We start from the raw sequence: 20,802 nt of genomic DNA on the forward strand, positions 1-20,802 counted from the left end.
GTCCTGACATAGTTATTGAGATTTAGTGTTGTTTAGAGTAGGGAAGATGGGTTGTGCAGTTAGATTTTCATGGATACCTGTGCATGCTGTGGTGGAGGGAAATGAAATTGTGAATGGCATTTCAAAGTCTTCCTTACAGAGCAGGCAAGTAGAAATTAGAGTTCCCCTAGGCAGAGCAGAATTGAGAAGTAGGATTTAAAAAGGTATAGAGAAGAAGTGGCAGGAGGATTGGAAAAATGAATTAAGGGGCAGGCATTATTTTTCTAGTCACCCACTAGTTAAAAAGGTCTCAGACTGTTACCTTTTAAGTAGTAGAGATATGGTGAAATTAACAAGACTTGGGTTGGGGCATTGTGGGCTCAACTATACTTAAAGATAATAGGAAAACATCCTTATGTGACTGTGGTAGTCCAGAGACAGTCCAGCATGTTTTGCTGAGCTGTAATCAATACAAAATTGAAAGAAGCATGTTGTTCAGGAGGCTATCTGGCTTAAATGCATTTTGGTTTTCTATTAAATCTTTGTTTGGCCATCAAGAGAATCAACATCTGATTGAAGAGTCTATTATTCAGTTTATACGTGAGACTAGGTTGTATTCGAGAATTTGAGGGGGGAGGGGGAGGGGGAGGGGGGAGGAGGAGGGGGAGGGGGGAGGAGGAGGAGGAGGAGGAGGAGGAGGAGGAGGAGGAGGAGGAGGAGGAGGAGGAGGAGGAGAAGGAGGAGAAGGAGGAGAAGGAGGAGAAGGAGGAGAAGGAGGAGAAGGAGGAGAAGGAGGAGAAGGAGGAGAAGAAGAAGAAGAAGAAGAAGAAGAAGAAGAAGAAGCTGAACTGCCCCATTCCTGGGCCTAGGAGTTATAGGAGAGGAGGCAGCCAATCTGTTCCATCATTTGGCAAATTCATGGCTAATCTGTACCATGGGGTGTTAAGGGAGATATCGATGTCACTTCTGGTTGCTCTTTGTTTAGTCCAAAGCATAACAGGGTGAGGATTTGGCATGAAGTTAGCTCATGATATATTTTCCAATTTTTTCTTCATATCTATCTCTCTCTCTCTCTCTCTGTTGATTTTTGCCACCTTATTTTTTCATATGCTTTAAATGCAAATAAAACGACAAATGCTGGAGATCTGAAATCAAAACAGAAAATGCTGCAAATACTCAACAGTTCAGATGGGGGAAAATAATGTTTCAAGTTGACAGAAGTAGGAAATGTTAAAAAATAAATATTTCTAGGTTTCTGGAGAAGGGGGAAGAGCAAAGGGAACAAAAGGGAGAGGTCTGTGATGGAATGGAGAACGGAGATGACTGAGAGACATGTGACAGTGGACAAGCTGGGGAAGTCGGCTGAGGAGGAGGTGTGAATACCAAGAGATAAATGAAACTTTAATTACCTGAAGGGGAGGGTGACAACATATAGTATGTCGGAATGAGGACTGGTTGGTTATCTGAGAGTGAATGAGGATTCACCACTGAATTCAACAGTTTCAGGTAACCAACCATTCCAGTTTGTGTCTGGCATTTCCAACATTCTGCATGTTTTCTCACTCCAGCTATTTCTGATTCATATCTTTTCTCTTCACACCTCTTCCCCCCCCAACCAGCCCACCATCTTGTACCACTCAGACTGCCCACTCCCCACCACATCATAGGCCTCCTTTTTTTTTTGTTCTACTTGTCCCTCTCCTTTCAACCCAAAACTGCAACCCAAAACTTAGTTCATTTTTAACTCCTCCCAGATATGACAAAGGGTTTTTGACCAGAAATGTTGACCCTATTTTCCCCTCCACAAATGCTGCCTGAACTGCTTTGTGTTTCTGGCATTAGCTGTTGGAATGTCCTTCATGTTAATTAACATGTTCTAAAATGATTTCTTAAAAGAGGAAGGCGTGCTTACAAAAATGCAAACACCAAGCATCAATTCAGTTTACCTAGCTGAGTTTGGTTATGCCACATCAGCCACTTCTGCTGCAACGAACTTTATTTGCAGTACACATTTACGTGTAGTAGGGACCAGAATGTGGATGTATAGTGTGGGATCATACACAGGGTTATGGTTATATTGAAACGAGCTGCTAGCCAAAGTGGTGGAGGCTGATACGTGCTACCTCAGTCAGAAAGGATTGCATTGTGTTTTAGATGATATTTATCACTCATATGTTCCCACCAAAGAAGATCGTTCTCTACAAGAGCTTCCTGTGAGCAATTGTTTGCTGTATATTACAGCATTGAAAAAAAGATTGCAAAGTGATTCGGCATGCCTGTGAAGCCATGAAATAGAAGTCCTTCTGCCCAGGTTGAGGTCAACACTGGGGTAGCCACCGTTACAGGGTGTTGTCTACTACGGATGTTAAGCTGCCTGCTAGGGGACATTAAGCCAAAAGACTGCAGTGATGCTACCCTGGAAGAGCATGATCAAGTTTAATAATCCAGTGGAACGAAATGTGGTCAATCAGAAAAGCTGGAACCCTACAATGTGAGAGGTTCCTGCCTTGCTTCAGTAGTGGTCATTATACTGATTATCACATTTGCATTCTGAGATATTCTCCTGAGAACTTGCTTCATAGCTTGGTGTGAATGTGGAGCACTGCCTTGGCCATCCACAGAAACATACCTTTAGATGCTGCAGTGGGAATATAAATCAAGAGAGACATTAAGCATCCACGTTTCACACCACAGCATCAAGTCAAAACTGAGCCACATGTCAATTCAAGTCAGGCACAGAGCTGCTGACATGCCAGTATTTGCAACAGGCTTTACATGTCAAGGGAAATTCAATGACTTGGGATCTGCTGCTCTTTTTGTTTTGTTAATTCCGCTCGTTTTAAATCCTTAACTCATCTGATTTTTATTTGGTGACCGAGATGGTCAGCTGATCAGTGTGCTGTGGTGTTATTTAGTGGTGTGGACAGGGACAACTGCTTCTTATGGGGATGTGTGAAACATTGCCGACACCAGACACTGCAGACATCTGGAACATCAAATTATGTGCCGGAGGAACTCAGTGGGTCTAGCAGCCACTGTGGGAGGGAAGGGAATTATCAATATTTCAGGTCAAAACCTTGCATCAGGACTTGACTTCCACAGATGCTGCTCAGCTCACTGAGTTCTTCCAACGGATTCCTTGTTGTATAAAATGGTGGCTTTAACCTTTTAAATGCTTTGGTCAACTTTTGGCTCACTAGCTACAGTATGTGCACCTGTGTGTGGTGGTGGGTCTTGGTCCTCAGCCCACTTTGTAGCTCCTTGCTAAGAGTAGCCTACATTTATAACATGCATATCAATCCTCCAACTTAGAATCATCTGTCTTACAAAACTCCTTTATAATACATCAGAATCAAATTTGAGGGGGATCCCTTCGGAGTCGCACAACCCCTGGGCACCAGTCTCTCTCACTCCTCTGAAATGTCAGTCTCCCACAGAGATACAATCCGAAGAGGTCTAATGTGCAGCTAGAATCTTCAAGTGAGATCCACAGCTGTCAACTTTGCACGGGCAATGTGTCACAAGAGCTCCCATCTTTAACTATGAGTCAGTGGTGAAGTTACTGGAAAAAAGAAGTCCAGAGGAACAGGATTTATCTGCACTTGGAAAGGCAAGGGTTTATCAAGTTAGGATTAACCAAAGGCAGGGAGAGTCATATGGTTTGTTGGGGAAATCCTGTCTGACCAATGTGACTGAATTTTTTTTGTGGAGTAAACAAGTATGTTGACAAGGGTAATATAGTTGATTCAGTCTACATGGATTGTTGGTAACATCCCATAAGGGAGATAGTTTAAAATGTAAGATGATATCGGATCCAAGGCCATGTAGCCTTATACATATGAGGGGTATGATTAGGAAGTTCACAGTTGATGTGATCGTGAGGAAGGTGATCTTTGGCTATAGAACAGCATTGATAAAGTGAGGCAGAGAAATCTGAAAAATATGAGGTGATAATTTTTGAGAGGATTATTAACGCTTGGACAAAGTAAATGGTAGCACCCTAGGAAACACTGAAGAGCAGAAAAACCTTCATGTACAAGTCTTAGGATCCCTAAAGGCAGGTAGACAATGTGGTGATGAAGGCATATGGGATACATGACTTCATTAGCTGGGACATAGAATGAGGTTGTGGTCCAACTTTATACAACATCTGTTAGGCCACAGCTGGAGTACTGTGGGTGGTTCTGTTCACCACATTGTGACTGCACTGGAGAGGGTGCAGAGGAGATTCAGCTGGGTGCTGCCTGGGATGGAATGTTTCCTCAGAATAGAAAAGACTGACAGGGAATGTGACAGTGGCTCCTTAAGGTTATTATAGCCGGGGGGTGGTAATGGGGACAAGCTCCCACTACCTATTAAATGCTCCCAGTGGTGTGCACCTCAAATAGCCTGTGACAACCAGATCCAGCTCCTAGCTTTCATGAGTGGCTTAGCTACTAGCCTGTTGAAACCATTTCTACTGACAGGAGAAGGGGCAAAGGCGGGTTACTGGCACCTTAAAACCAGTCACTTCAGGCAGATGGGGCTCATCAGCCGTGGTTGGCAGCTCATCTAGGAGAAGGAAAACTCTGATCTCAAACCTCCGCTGTCTTGCGGCTATACCCACTCGTGGGGAAGGCTTCTGGAGTAAACCCTGAGGGGGAAGTCTGGAGCTGGAGTCATAAGGCAGTCCTACATTGAGTTCAATGCTGACTGGCAACTCCTGCGATGCTGCTGGTACCAAATTATACTGGTCTCTGCCGTTCCTTTGGGTTCATCAGCTACATGGGGAATGGGAGGGGGAGCTTGCTACATGGGCAACAGCTTGCTCTCCATATCCTATTGCCCAGGGCTGTGTATCTAGACAGCTAGGACACAACATCCATTGTCAACTCTGACTGATGAAGGCCTTCGCCTCACCTCACATAATAACGGGCACGGGTGGGGTAGCCAGTGAGAAACTTCACCTCTTAGCATAAGGATCTATATCTAGGTTTAAAGCAAGTTGTAGGAGATTTGAGGAAGAACATTTTCACCCAGGGAGTGGTTAAAATCTGGAATGCACTGCCTGAGGGGGTGGTCTAAGAAGTATTTAGGTGACCAGTTGAAATCCAAATGCATAGAAGGCTACAGACCCAATGTTGGGAAATGGCACAACCCAAAGAGCTGGACTCAAAGTCAATTTTTCTCCTTTAATAAGGAACAAAAATGAAATAGATGCAATGGTCACTCATCTCATTGCCTTTACTGGGATCTTGCGATGCACAAAGTGGCTACTTTCCTTGAACAGTTAATAGCAATCAGTACATTTCATGAAGTACATTGCTGCCTGTGAAGATTCTGCGATGTCTCGGAGGGATTTGATCAGACATCTTGCAGCAGGCAACTCAGCTCCTCCTACAGATAAGCCCCCTGCACTGGACTCAGTGCAGTGCCACTGAAGGGGGTAATAGTGACCCAGAGACCCCAGGAGATCCTCAGTAGCTGACACTGCCAAAGAGCAGGGGGAAAGGGACTTTGTCACCTGAGAAACTAGGCCGGTTCAGGCACTGAGCTAACAGGAAGATAGAGAAGTTTCACAAGTTCACACAGTGAAACGGTGATCATGAACATTGCAGCAATTGTGCGCTTATTGAAAATTGGCGCAGTTGCGTGACTGACATTCGCCCACCGAGCAGCAATGTCTGCTGGTTACTCTGTTTGCGCCCTACCGCATTTTTTTATATTTCCTACCCTGCAGCATTTAGGGAGCAGGACCAATTGGAAAAAGGAGGGAATTGACTACAGGAATGCTGCCCTGCAAAGTCATGCAGAACCTCAGCAAAGATCCTTTGTTACAGCAAAAATCTGGGGGTCTCAGTCACATTCAAAGCTACATTACACACGTCTGCATTAACCAGGACCTCTAAAGGCTAGGGAGTGTGCCTGTGGCTAAATTGGCTGGAGGGACTTTGAGGGGACATCTCTATTAATCCAGGATTAATAGCACTGACCTGGCTGGCCTCCGGAGCTGTATAGTTTTGGGATGGTGGCATGTCGGATTTTGATGACAAAAAATGCCTGGTGTCCGTCTGTCTCGAGCTGCACTGCAAGATGTAAAACACACACACTGAGAGCGGCAGCAGTTAACACGTGAAACACCGGACAGCTGTGACCGCTGCGCCACAGCCCACAGAACAGGCCTCGTGGCCAGCCAGCTCTGACAACGCACATGGTGCCCACCCTAACTCTCGCCCATCCAAGCTATTTTGTTTTACACAATAAATGCAGCCTTCATGCCTGCTCCTCGATGCTAGGGTGGGGAAAGGAGAGGTGGTCAGCAGTTCCATGAGTCTGGCCGCCTCCATTTCCAGCCGAAAGTAGGGACTTGCCTTCTTTGAATCTGTACTATTCGACTGTCGGAGGCATCACAATCCCATTTTTTGACCATGAGGGGTCAGCAGAGGGAGGACCAAGAGATATGTACCCATGCACTCAACTGTCAGTCCAGATCTTAGGGATAAACAAACAAGTTGAAGCCCCCCCCCATCACCAGGAAGTGATCTTTCTTACACATTCAATCTAAGAGCTCAGCAGACTGAGGGATAACCAAGCCTGCAGAGAGTGGAGGACACAGCCCATTCCACCCTGGCCACAGCCCTCCCCACCATTGACAGTATCCACACGAGGCACTTCCTCAAAAAGGCAGCATCTTTCTGGGTCACACCCTCTTCTTGCTGCTACCATTGGACAGGAGGTACAGAAGATTCACACCACCAGGTTCAAGAATAGCTACTTCCCTTCAACCATCAGGTTTTTGAACCAACCTGCACAACCCTGGCACCACCTCAGCAACAGGACACCATGGACCTCCCCTTGTACTACTATGTACCTCTGCTTGTGCCTTTTCCCTTCCACTAAGTCTTGCTTTTGCACAGTCGTTTACTCACTGTGTAGTATAATTTATGTACAATTTAAGAATAACGTGTTCTGTGTCTTGTCCATACCTATGTGCCTATGACATTGCTGCAAGCAAGTTTTTCATTGTATCTGTAACTCACCATACTAGTGCACATGATGATAAAGTTAACTTGACTCGGACTTGAACCTGGCTCCTCACTGAGCTGCGACACTGATACAGTTGTAATGTCCAGAGCTCAACCTTATGCAGAAGGTCTCCAAAGCGTCCCAGGAAAATGGCTAAAACTGGTGTTGAGTTCTGTCATTTGGACTGTGTAAGTATTTATTTGGGCATGCATGCGAGGGTTGGGGGGGGTGGATTGTGTGTAAGAAGATGGTGGCCCTCATGCACTGAACTTGAACGGAGCAAGTAAAGTTGTTTAAACAAAAGAAAATCTTGTCTTCGTTGTTTGGGCATTAACAGTGGTAACAGAGGATGGTTTCCAATTATAGGATCACGCCGGCATTTGACAAGAGCAAGCCTTACGAAAGCTGGAGAAATGAAATTGGAATATGGACTCATTTTACAGACCTCGAGAAGGAGAAGCAGGTCCTTGCAGTTGAGCTGTAAACTTTGAGAAGAGCAAGAGAGGCCAGGATGGGAAATTTGGTGGAGGACTTGAACAAAGATGATAGAGAAAAGGCTTTGATAAAATTTCCAGAGACAGTTCTAGAAATATAGCTGATTATATTATTGATTTTGAACAAAAGCACAGTCACATGTGTAAATACAAAATGGAACCTCCTGGGACTGTATTAGCTTTTAAATTGTTGGATACTGCAAGTCTAGACAAAAAAGACGGACAGCGAGTGTCAACTGCATGCACAGGACTTACACTTACATCCATGAAACTGGCACTGAAGAGGATTTTTGGAGAAAGGGCCACCAAGACAACACTTGGAATTAGTTTAAGTCAGGAAACAGCATCCTTCACTGAGCAGAAACGAGAGTATAACAAGTGGCAGTCCCAGGGTCACCAGACGAGGGTAACATTACCAAGCACAAATTCATTAAACAAGTACAGAGGGAGATCGAAATGTGCGGTGTGTCAAAGTATCTACCATGAAAGAAGAAACTGTCTGCACAGAACCGAACAAGTTAGACTAACTGAAGAAAATTACAAACCTGAAGATGTAGAAGAGTGCCATATCACATTGTTTGTAAAGGAATCATTTACTACTGTGGAGACATCTGAGGCAGAAATTTTGATGATAGAATCTCTAGGATCTGCTGTTATTGATACAGTATGTATGTGCACAGTGTGTGGAAGTAAATAGCTTGAAACCCATGGAAGTGAGCTAAACCACAATGAAGTGCATAAACTGGTGAAAGGAAATGGTTGCAGACTTCAGGAAGGTTCAGACAAACCATCACCCTCTGTGAATACATGGCTCCTCCAGAGAGAGTTAAGTGCTCCAAGATCCTAGGAATTCACATCGCGGATGGTCTCTTAATATCATCTCCTTGAACAGCAGCACCTCCACTTCCTAAGAAGATTGAAGCAAGCAAGGGTCCAACCCCACACCCCATCTTAACTGTGTTTTACAGGAGCACCATTGAGAGCATCCTGACAAGTTACATCTCCGTCCAGTCTGGGAACAGTCGAGCATTGGATCGGAAGGCCCTACAGAGGACTGTGAGAATGACCGAGAGGATCACAGGGGTCTCCCTACCATTCATCAGGAGCACTGCATACGCAGGGCCCTTAGTATTATTAAGGATCCCACCCATCTATCCAGCATCCTCTTTGACTTTCTACCATCAGACAGGAGACTATGATGCATTAAAGCAAGAATGGTCAGGATGAGAAGCAAATCCTTCCCCCAGGCCACGAGGCTTCTGAACTCCCAACCACATCGTGTTTGATGCGTCACTGGTTAATCTGTTTCATACCTTATGATATTTAACATTAATGCACCTTAGTTTGTTATTTATGTGTCATTCATCTCTAGACTTTATCCTTACTTCATAAGTTATTGTGTGTTATGTGTTTTACACCCTGGTTCAAAGAAACATCTCGTTTCTATATACATTATATACATGTATGTAGTTAAATGACAATAAACCTCTCTTGTCACTTGTCACTTGAACACAGATACGCCCAGTTACAAAGCATTCAAATTTGGAGATGGGAAGATTATATTTGTTGTGTATGTGACCTGGTTACACAACAATGCTATTAATAAAAATGTTGCAGACGGGAGCTAAGGTTCATGGTTCTTTACTGGCAGAAACTGAATTGGGCACACACATACAGATCAATATGCGCCTAATAGCGCATGCTCAGTATGCACCTAATAGCGCATTCAATGACATGTTACTACAACATAAAGTAGTCCCTTATTATACTGTAGGCCATATGGTACACTCCTCCCCTTTTATTTTAATAGTGTATCAACTTTTTTTTTAATTGGGGCACCTTGCTAAACAAATATTTTACCCTTAATGTACAAACACCTATCATTTGTTTTCTTAGTAACTTAATAATATCAAATGATAACAAAGTAACATAATAATATCAAATTATAACAAGCCTTTTTTTGACTTTTGGTCTGTAAGACCCATTTATAACTCAAGTCTCTTGGGGGGGGGGGGTCTTCTCTGCCTCTCCGGGTAACTTCTGTCAATAAACTTGTTTGTTTTAATACAGATTTCCATATAAAAGTCATGAAAAGTTGACCTCTGAGCATAGGGAGTTAAGAAGATGTGAGCCTCCAACTTGCTAAGAGTTCTAGGCAGCAGATCGTCTCTGTAAAATGAAGACTCCTCTGTGCAGCTGCCCTAGATATATACGCATCTTTGTGCTATCACTTGTCTTCCTTACCCATATCTCATTTGTTCCAACTGAGCTAATTACACAGCCAATCTTTGTACTCTCCTTAGATTCCAAATAGATAGCCTGACCTTTATGATACCATCTCTTATCGTAATATAACTTTCCATCTTCTATCCGTGCTTCATATCTTTGTGCTGGTGATTCAGCAGGAGTGCTGGGAAGATGCTCAAGAGAAGACAGAGATGCTGGTCTTTTCAGAGATTTAAGCTTATTAAGAGTTTGCAGATCTTCCATTATCTGTTCATCTGTTAACAAGTAATTTAACGGCGCAGATACAGGTTTTTGTCTTTTGTCTGTAATTGGAACGGGGTCATTAGATCTCTTCCTTAGTTTCCTAGTCATTATTGTCTTTACCTCCATAGAATCTCCTGTGAGTTCCATTGTTAGCCTCTCATTCTCAATCATCTTTTTCTTTTCTTCAAACTATTTATCTTCAAATTCCTTCACTGCTGCTTTCTTCTCTTTAAAATAATTCCCTTCCACTTGTTCTGTCTCCAGTTGCAGAAAAAGCTCTGCACTTCGTATTCTTTCCTTGTATTGTTGATCTAGTTTCTTCATCCTTTTCTGATACTCCTGCAAGGTGCCTTCCTGTAACTGCTGTAGCTGTCTTTTGGGAGATGTCAATTTCTCCTGGTACATCTGTTCTTTTACTTCCAGGCAGTCTTCATCATCCTGCTTATTGGAAATACCTGTCTCCCTTGCATCCTCTGTAACTTCCTCCGAGTCGCGGCCACGGATACTGCGTTCGTCCTCATCGTCGAAGCTGTCTAGCTCCTCCTCGTCATTGTAATAGTCGACAATGGGTGAGAGGAGAGCTGCAGATATCTTCCCCCCACCCTCAAGCTGCCCTCCTTTGTTGACACATCTAGTGCCTTGATGGTATGCCAATCCAACTGGATTTTCCTGAGCCATTCACGTCCCAGCAACGGTGGTCCAGAGGTTCAGCTGTGTTTCTTGTCTCTATAGGTCACTGTCACTTTAATTTTACCTTTGGGACACACTTTCTGTCCTGTGTAAGTCTTTAGCAGTAGTTTAGTTCGTTTCAGAAGTATGTGAGAAAACAGTCATTTGTAGTCATGTACAGAGATCACTGTTAAAGCTGAGTCTGTGTCCAACTCTATTTTCAACCTCACGCCTGCCACTTGTGGAGTGATCCTTATTACTCTTCGATCATCTGTCTCTTTCACACTGTGAAGTTGCAGACAAGACAATTCACTTTCGTCTGAGTCGTTTTCATCAGAACTGCCTTCTTTCATTTTGTGTACCTTGTTGTATTTTCCTTTCTGGGGTTTCTTTGTTTCTCTGTATTTTGCCCTTTTTCTGCTGTTGACTAGCTTTGCATACTCTGCCAGTGTGGCCCTGTTTGCCACAGTTTCTGTATTCTTTGTCTTTAAACCAACAGTCATCAGGGTCATGCGACATGTTTCCACAATGGTAACATTTCTTTCCTTCATTTCTGTTCAGTGACATTTTATTGGTAGCATATTCCAGAGATTTTTGTTGTATCCCGTGTTGCTATTTCCGTTGATATTTCAATGTTCAGCGCCATCTCTAATGTAAGGTCTTTTTCACCCAGGAGCTTCTTCTGTGTGGTTTCACAGTGCATGCCACACACTAACCTGTCCCTCAATGCGTCTGATAGACCAGCTCCAAATTGACAATGTTGTGATAATTTGCGCAATTCAGCACAATATTCAGAAATGCTTTCATTTTTGCTCTGATTCCGTTTGTGAAATTTAAATCTTTCAGCAATGACCAATGGTTTGGGGTTTAAATGTTGTTGGAGAGCGTCTACTATCTGCTGGAACATTTTGTCAGCTGGCTTTTCAAGGGTTAACAAGCTCCGTAGCAGCCCATATGTTTTTGCTCCCATAATACTGAGTAAGACGCTGGCTTTCTTTTCATCATTAACACCGTTAGCCTCACAATATAACTCCACTCTTTCAATGTAAGTTGCCCAGTCTTCAATGCCACCATCAAATGCTTTAATGGTTCCAATCATCACCATCTATGTTATGTTAATTTAGCCCGTTTTCTCCTTGTTTTCTTTTTGATTCACATGTCCTTTTTGCTAGCGCCGCAAGTGCACTCCGTCTAGATGCGTGTGTCGCTCCTTTTTATCTCCCTTCTGGGACAGGCCAAGCCTCATCCCCTGGGGGTCAGCGCCGGCTGTGGTCTCAGCTGGACGTGCTGCAGCTCCAACTGTGTCTCTTGGTCTCCCGACATGCCCGACCCCGGCTGTGATCCTGTTTCCTTTCAGACTCGCGGCCTCGCTCTGCCTCCTTCTCCTGCTCCTTGGCTCGTTCCTTGTGCTCTTCTTCTGAGTGTCGCTATCAATTAAAACACGGCGTTCTGATACAATGTAGGTTCATTAACCTCGTTGCGAATTTGTTGTGTATGAGGCCTGGTTACACAACAACGCTATTAATAAAAACGCTGGAGACGGGAGCTAAGGTTCATGGTTCTTTACTGGCAGAAACCGAACTCGGCACACACGTACAAATCAATATGCACCTAACAGCGCATGCTCAATATGCGCCTAATAGCGCATTCAACGACGTGTTACTAAAACATAAAGTATTCCCTTATTATACTGTAGGCTATACGGTACAATATTATTCTACCAAAAGAGTGAAAATTCCCACAAAAATAGGGCAGACAAAATGTTACCTTGAAACAGAGGTGGTACCAATGACCATACCATTAGTTCTCTAAAGAAAGCAGGGGCAGTATTGGATATGGAGAATCATCAAGCAATAATGTTTCAACAGCCAGTGTCTCTTGAGGTGACTGGCTCTGGACAGTACTGTTTGAACAGTCTAGATAAAGACATTACTGAGAATCAATGTGAGAATGAAGTACTAATTGTCACAGAGAACATGACCCTAGATGAGAAACGCAAAGTGTTGCTCAACCTTCACAAGCAGTTTGGACACGCTTTGACTGATAGACTTCAGAAACTGCCCAGGAGTTCAGGAAACAAAGATGCAGAGTATTTTTCTATTCTAAAGCAGGTAATTGACAGCTATGAGACATGCCAAAGGTTTGGAAAGCCCAAACCCAAGTCCAAGCCTATGGTTGGTCTGCCACTAGCATCTGAATACAATGAAACAATAGCCGTAGACCTATGTGGTATCTCCACATCATTGATGGGTTCACACATTTCAGTGCTGGTAGCATTATAAATACAAAGAGACCCTCAGAGATCGTAAAAAACTTCATCCATTCCTGGATAAGTGTGCATAGCTCACCACGTAAAACATTCAGTAATAAATTGTGGCAAATCTAATAATGATGAATTCAAAGATATGGTGGAGAACTTTAACATAGAAACACAGACAATAGCGGCATACAGTCCTTGGAGTAATGGATTTCTGGAACGACACAATCAAATGCTTACTGAAATAATGCTGAAGGTAAAAGGAAAGCAATGGCTGTGATTGGAACACAGCCCTGGACTGGGGCCTTCTGGCGAAGAATACCATGTACAATGTACACGGCTATAGCCCATATCAACGTGTTTGGCCAGAATCCAAACCTTCACTCTGTATTGGTTGATAGGCCACCTGCTCTAGAGGGCACTATAAGGAGTGAATGGTTTGCGAAACATATTTCAGCACTGCAGATGAGAAATATGAGACAGGGGACAAAGTGTCTTGCAAAAGAGCAGAGTGACAGAATGGAAAGGTCTCGGAATTGTCATTGGTCAGGATAGAGTTGTGGTATTCATGAGACATGGAGGTACACATGTGAGAGTGCATCATTTCAGACTACTTAAAGCACTAACTAAAGACGATTGGAACTCCATGGAGAATGTCACGAAAATGAAAAGCACTTAGCTAATCGAGTGTCACATAGCACAGACAGTGCTGAGGACCCAACAGCGGCACAGGGAGCGCAGTTGGGGACTCTACAAACTTGCTTGAACAGAAATCATAACAGGTGCAAAGACAACATGGAAGTTTCAGGCTTAAAACAGGACGAACTGAGTTTTGTAGTCCAAGACACTGGCATCTGATACAAAGCTAAAGCCTTAAGATGAGCAGGCAAAGCCACTGGGAGAAACAAAAGTTGGTACAACTTGAATTACCTAGAACCAGCCAGGGTCGCTGGCACCGCTGGGTCAGCTGACATGTCAGTGGAGACAGACTTCATATTGAACCAAGTATAGATCAGGCTGGACCATCTGAGAAATGTCAAGATGAAGATGTCCTAGTAACTAAGGAGGTGTCATTTGAATCTGCAAAACAGGATGAAGTTAGTTGTTGGAGAAAGAATTTGAGGAAGTCAGAGACATTGGTCAAAAGACAGTGTCTACAAGATGGGTGTGCACCCTGAAATAAACCTCAACAGGAATTGCACCAAAAGCATGCCTTGTGGCTAGAAACTGAACATAGAGGAACTCCAAAAAGACTCACCAACATGTGCATCAGAGTCTGTCCGACTACTCCGCTCAGTGATACGTCAAAAGCATTGGCAACCCCACTTCATGGTCATAAAATCTACGTTCTTATAGGGAATGGAGCTGTCACGTGACATTTACATTCAATCCCCGCATGAAGCCAGAAATGAAGGAACACTGTGGAAACTCACAAAGTGTGTGTATGGTCTAGCAGCTGCATCACTCTACTGGTATAAAAAGGTCAAGGAAATAATGTTGAAAACAGTTGGAAAGACATCACAAGTGGATCCAGCTGTTTTTCAGTAGCAAAATTCAGAATGTTGTGATTGGAATGTCATGTACTTGCCTGTCATGTAGATGACTTCATATGGGGAGCTCACAAAACTTTGCCACAATAGTTATCCCTCAGCTGAAGTCAGCCTTTCAGGTTGGACGGGAGGAACATGACAGATTCTGCTCTGTAGGGACAGACATCCTTTCTGTTGATGGAACAGTACAACTGCACCAAGAAAGCTACATCAGGAATCTTCAGGCAATCCGCATGGAATCCTCACGTGCCACACAGCGGCATGCACCCCTCAGTGAAGCTGAAGCTGAACAGCTCAGGTCAAAGACAGGTCAGGTACTATGGGTGCCAAGGCAGAGCAGACCTGACATTAGGTTTGATGCCTGCAACTTGGCATCCAGCACAAAAAATGCCACAGTACAAACTTCACATGAGGCAAACAAGATAGTGCACAGAAGTCAATCTGAAAAAGCAGTCTTGAAGTTTCAACAGCTTGGAAAAGATGGCTCACTGAGGCTCGTTGTCTTCAGTGATACCTCACTTGGAAATTTTCCTGATGGAGGGACTAAAGGGGGCATTTTATTGTTCCGATGGGAGAAGAGGGAAGATTTTCACCTCCCTATTGGCAATCAAAGGATCTGAAGAGTTATACGTAGTACACTGGCAGGAGAAACTCTTGCAATGTCTGATGGTATTGACAATGCTGTTTATCTGGCCACACTCTATTCTCAGCTTGTCCATGCTGACCCAAAGAAGAACAGTCTGCAAGTATCTTGTGTCACAGACAACTGCTCTCTGGTTGACGCCAAATCCACCAAGTCAGTTACAGAGGAGAGGCTTCGTCTAGAGATAAGCAGCATCAAAGAACTCATCCAAGCACAGAAAGTTCATCACGTGCTGTGGTCAACTACAAAGGAACAACTAGCTGACTGGCTCACAAAGAACCAACTCTTGTGCTGCTAAAGGCACTTAGTGAACTGTATCAACAGTTAGGGTTAGAACTAATTCCCACATCCTAATGGACATTTCAATTGATAGCATTTTTATTTTCTAATATATACAAAAAAAAGGATAGGAAATTATTGAGTTCTGTTCAATTGGGCTGTGTAAGCATTGTTAGGATTTTCACTTTCCCGGTTATGGGCATGCCTGCGAGGGGTGGTGGGGGGGGGATTGTGGGTAAGAAGATGGTGGCCCTCATGCACTGAACTTGAACAGGGAAAGTAAAGTTGTTGAAACGCAATAAAATCTTTTCTTTGTCATTTGAGTCTTAATAGTGGCTGTGTTACCATGATGTCTAATGACCTTCTGCATTCCCAAAAGAGTATCAGGATAGTCACAGTTTTTGAAACACCAGGACCTAGAAATTCCTTCACACAGCTACACTGAGAGCAGTGTTGTATCAGCAAGTCATAATGAACAATACCATGCTCCATGTTTGTTGCTTTGGCGCTGGGTGGGAAATTTGACTTTTCAGTGGGATTTTCATTTGCACTAGCACCGTTTACTAGTGTGAAACTCCCCCCCCCCCCACCCCCACATAATGTCAGCATCATACAGCACTCAAAATACATCTCCAGCATGATTTTCAACCTTACTGGTCTGAAACCGACAGTCCTTATTGACTGAGATTTAGAATTATCTATCACATATACATCGAAACGTGTTGTTTGCATTAACAGCCTGCACATCAAGGGTGTGCTGGAAGTAGCCTGCAAGTGTTGCCAAGAAAGCATGCCCACAATGCTTGGCAGAACAAGACAGAACACAACAAGACAGAACATACTGAACGGCAAAGCAACAACAGCAAAACAAGCCCTGTTCCTCCCTCCTAAAGCACATACACACACACTCACATACATACTCCTCGAACTCCAGAGTCCACTTCGGCCTCCAGCCTCTGCTAGACTCATGGATTTGCAGACACTAGGCCTTCAGCTTCCCCAGGGGACTTGCAGAAATTTACAGACTCAGGACTCCGACCACTGGGCATTGACTTGTGGACTTCGATTGACCTTCGGGCTTCAATCTGGACTTCTGATCGACCTTTGAGCTTCCCAGAACAATCAAATTTTATTCACCCCATGTTCCCCTGCACTCACATGTGCTCAGGCTGCCATGTCCCTGAAGGCCTGTGCCACTCCCAGCTTCCTGACCTCAGAAGCATTCCAGGCTGCTGCTGATCTCTGCCATCCTTCACCCTTTGCTGCTCAGCGCTGCATTAGGGTGGTCTCCAAACTCCACCCTCGAGGAGAGAAAACTTCATCTCTTCCCCTCCAGTCTCCAACAGCAGGCATTAGTGGTGGCTGTGGTACGTGCAAGAGTATGTGTCAAAAATCCATCAGTACAGTCCAGCACCAAGGACCCAAGTAAATCAGACTATTGGAGTTTTACTTCAGCTTAATTTAAATAAAAATAATAAGGCATACTTTACAGTTTTAACTTGCACAATTAGTTTCACGAGTGCCTAAATACAGCCACAACACCAACAATTTCACTTAGTTATATGGAGCTTTAAGGCAACAAAATGATCCAAGCATAATATAACAAAAAAGGGCACTGAGTTGAAGGAGACCTATCAAGAGATAGGATTTGAGCAGAGTCTTAAGGGAAGAATGAGATTGAGGGAAGGGATTCCAGAGTTGAAGGCACACATAAAAAGGTGCACATAATGTACATGCAAAAGCAAGTCTCTTAACACAATATTTAGGTTCATACATGCACTCTATTGCACAAGCTTAAAGCAGAGAGAAGTGAGAGAAATGTGTCAAATGTGTGGAAAACCACCAGGTAATTTTTAAATATGAGGACAGATTAAGAATCAGAATCAGAATTAGGATACAGTAAGTAGATATTAAATAGTTTAATTTTATAAGTAGTGCAAAATGGAAATAAAAAAGTAGTGTTCATGGGTTCAACTTCCATTCAGAAATCGGACGGCAGAGGGCAAGAAGCTGTTCTGGAATCGTTGAGTGTGTGCCTTTAGGCTCCTGTACCTCCTTCCTGATGGTAGCAATGAGAAGAGGGCGTGTCCTGTGTGATGTGGGTCCTTAATGATGGACACTGTCTTTTTGAGGCATCGCTCCTTGAAGATGTCCTGGATATTACAGAGGCTAGTGCCCATGACGGAGCTGACTAATTTTACAATTCTCTGCAGTTTGTTTTGATCCTGTGCAGTGGGCACACCACCACCACCTCCCACCACCCCCCCTCCCCGCCTCTCCATTCCAGACGGTGATGCAGCCAGTTAGGAACATATGATAGGTGGAATTATGCATGAACAAGAAACAAAATCTATCGACAAAGGAATGGAGATTTATTTCAAATACCTCGAGTATCTTCTGTAACCATTTTGAACAAGATCCATCAACCTTATCACAGGAAGTTTCATAACTTAACAAAAACATTAAGAAGACTAGCCATTGACAACAGCATTTTCTTGCGAAAAGTTTTATTTGGGAAACATTTTGCTTCTCCTAACTTGGCATTTTCAACGGAGCCAAGCAAACAAGAAAGGGAGACAACAGAGAATGCAGATATCAGAACCTGGAGCAACACACAATCTGCTGGACGGACTCAGCAGGTTAACCGGCATCTGTAAGGAGGAAGGAAATGATGCAGGATTTCAACTGGAAACACCGATCGTCCTTTCCCTTCCATAAATGCTGCTCGACTCGCTGAATTCCTCCAGCAGATTGCTTGTTGAAACAACTACTGGAATTTACCTCATAATACACTGAAAGTACTAATATGCCGGCTCTGGGAAACTTGGGTGGACTGAAAGCAACTAAAATTGCTTTCAGTAAGAAATGTTTCCACATTGAAGAAGGAAAGCCCAAGCACCAAAATGATAGTCATTGATAAATCCAGTGGGAGGCTTTGGAGAAATTCCCTTGATGATGAGAATCTGTATCACAATGCATAACTGGGCTAAATAGCACGGATGTAGTCAGTTGGAGAAGTACAAGAGGGTGAATCAGTATGCTGATTGGGTGAGATGAAAAGGATGGGAGGAGTTTGGCATAGAACAGAAGAAGCATCTGCACAGGACAACTGGATTGCATGGCCTGTTTCTGTCCTATGTAATACATCTTCTCCCAAGGCTATTTTGATTGATTCAATCAAATCTACCCTGCAACACAGATATCATATTAAAAACAAAGTTCCATTATCTTAGATTCACTACCCAGAAAATCTTCACTTCCTGATTCATGTGCAATGATTAGCTATCTAACAGAAAGGTCATCCAACTTCATACCACCTCCTTTCATCAGATAAACACCGCAGTCAGTATGTAACTAATGGGATCATCACTCCAGCTGCCAGATTAAGACCTTACTGCAGATTACAACAAAGTCAAGCAAGTTCGTTACAACATCTCTGATCTGACTTATTCCCCACCTGTTCTTCCCCCTCTACAGTATAGCTCATTACTTTCTTCCCATTTTTGGGTGGCTCTGCGTCCTAGATACGCACCTGTATCAGCAGTGTTGGGGTTGAAGACGGTGTTGGTGTAGGTGACGAACTGAAGCTGCCGGTTCAGGTTGTCCACCTGAGAGCTCGAGAGGGACAGGTGCATCTGCCCAACACCTTCGATTGTCACGTCATCGACCTCAGCTGCCACGTCAAAAGTCCCCAAAGATGCTGTCAGGTTCACCTGTGGGAGACAAGAGGCTGAGTGAGCAGTGTGAAGATTGGGGCAGAGGACATCTGCACAGTCATGTGCTATGTCATATGTTGTTAAGGTCACAGGAAACTAGGAGGAGGATTAGGCCAATTGGCCTCTTAAGCCTAACCTGCCACTCAACAAACTGACTTACCCCAGACCTTTTCCTGAGCAAGTTTCCTAGAGACCTCAATTCCCCAGTTTTCAAAAATATACCTCCATAAGATGAACCAGTAGATATCGGAGTAGAATTGTCCGCTTTGCTATTCCATTGTAGCATTTCTTTTCAACCTCATTCTCCTGCCTTCTCCCCATAATCCTTAAAACCCCTTACCAATCAAAAACCTATCAATTGCTACATTAAAGATATCAATGACTTGGCCTCCACAGCTGTGTGTCGCAATGGGTTTCACAGGTTCACCACTCTCTGGCCGAGGAAATTCCTCTTCATCTCAGTTTTAAAGGGACATCCCTTTATTCAAAAACTGTGCCTCAGATCTTAAACTCTCCTACTAATGGAAACACCCTCCCCACATTCACTCTATCCAGGCCTTTCGGTATCTGGTAGGTTTCAGTGAGGTCCCCCCTCATCCTTCTGAACTCCATTGAGTACAGGCCCTGATGCATTAAATCCTCCTCATATGTTAAGCCTTTCAGTCCCAGGATCATCCTTGTAAACCCCTTCTGCAACTTTTCCATGGCCACACATCTTTCTTTAGATATGGATACAGATCTCCCTTCTCTTTAAACCCCCAATAATTCGGCCTCCACAATCTATTGGGGCAGAGAGTTCCAGAAATTCACTTCCCACTGCAAGAAGAAATTCCAATGCAACTGAGTTTTAATGCCCACCCTTTATGTTGTATTATGTCCACTTATTAGAACCTCCCACACAAGTGGGGGCATCTCAACATCTACCTGTCAAGCCCCTCAGCATCTAAGTGTTTCAATAAGATCATCCGTCATCCTTCTGGACTCCATATAATACAGATCTAATTACATTAGCTGCTGATGACTGGACAACCCTCCCATCCTAAGAATTAGCCAGGTGACTCTGGCCAGGATCGCCACCAATCCCAGTATTGTCTGTCCCTAAATCAGGGGAACTAAACAGGTCATTGTGGTGCACATGTTCCTATCTACATCAACGGGGGGTGTTGAGGTTAAGAGGGTCGAGAGCTTCAGGTTCCTAGGAATGAATATCACCAACAACCCGTCCCCGCCCAACTATATTGATATCACAGTCAAGAAAAATCACCAACACCCCTACTTCCTCAAGAGACTAAAGAAACTTGGCATGTCCCCATTGACCCTCGCAATTTTTTTATTGATCCACCATACTGTTTTGGGGGTACAATCTACCAGGGAGAAGCCGCAGTGAGCAAATCTCTGGCACTGAGTCTGGCTCTGTGGCTCAGAGGGGATGGGGGGGTGGGATAGAAGAGGATTGCAGCAATAATAGGGGATTTCATTATTACAGGAGCAGACAGGAGATTCTGTGGATGTGAAGAAGAAACCTGGAAGGTATTTTGCCTCCCAGGTGCAGGATCATAGGTAGGAAAAGGGAGGAGGTCCTGAAGGGAGAATATAGGAAGTTAGGTAGAAGGCTGAAAAGCAAGACCTGAAAGGTAGTAATCTTGGGATTGCTGGCTATCCACATGGCAGTGAGGGTAAGAACAAGATGATTTGGCAGGTGAATGTGTGGCTGATGAAT

The 20,802-nt window shown here is 43.8% G+C and overlaps 1 protein-coding gene across 3 annotated transcripts in view; it reads right to left on the reverse strand.

The window, feature by feature from the left end:
* The window catches only part of LOC140191570 (beta-1,4 N-acetylgalactosaminyltransferase 1-like), a 115,875-nt gene that overhangs the window by 12,153 nt on the left and 82,920 nt on the right, over positions 1-20,802 (reverse strand). For 2 of the 3 annotated variants that reach the window (XM_072249081.1, XM_072249082.1), the window contains exons 6-7: positions 18,899-19,079; positions 5,952-6,044 (exon numbers count right to left, since the gene is read on the reverse strand). In XM_072249081.1, the coding sequence (XP_072105182.1) occupies positions 5,952-6,044; positions 18,899-19,079 (274 nt within the window). The remainder of the gene's footprint in view (positions 1-5,951; positions 6,045-18,898; positions 19,080-20,802) is intronic. The other variant, XM_072249083.1, reaches the window with a different exon arrangement.

Source organism: Mobula birostris, chromosome X (assembly GCF_030028105.1).
Source record: "Mobula birostris isolate sMobBir1 chromosome X, sMobBir1.hap1, whole genome shotgun sequence".
NCBI lineage: Eukaryota > Metazoa > Chordata > Chondrichthyes > Myliobatiformes > Myliobatidae > Mobula > Mobula birostris.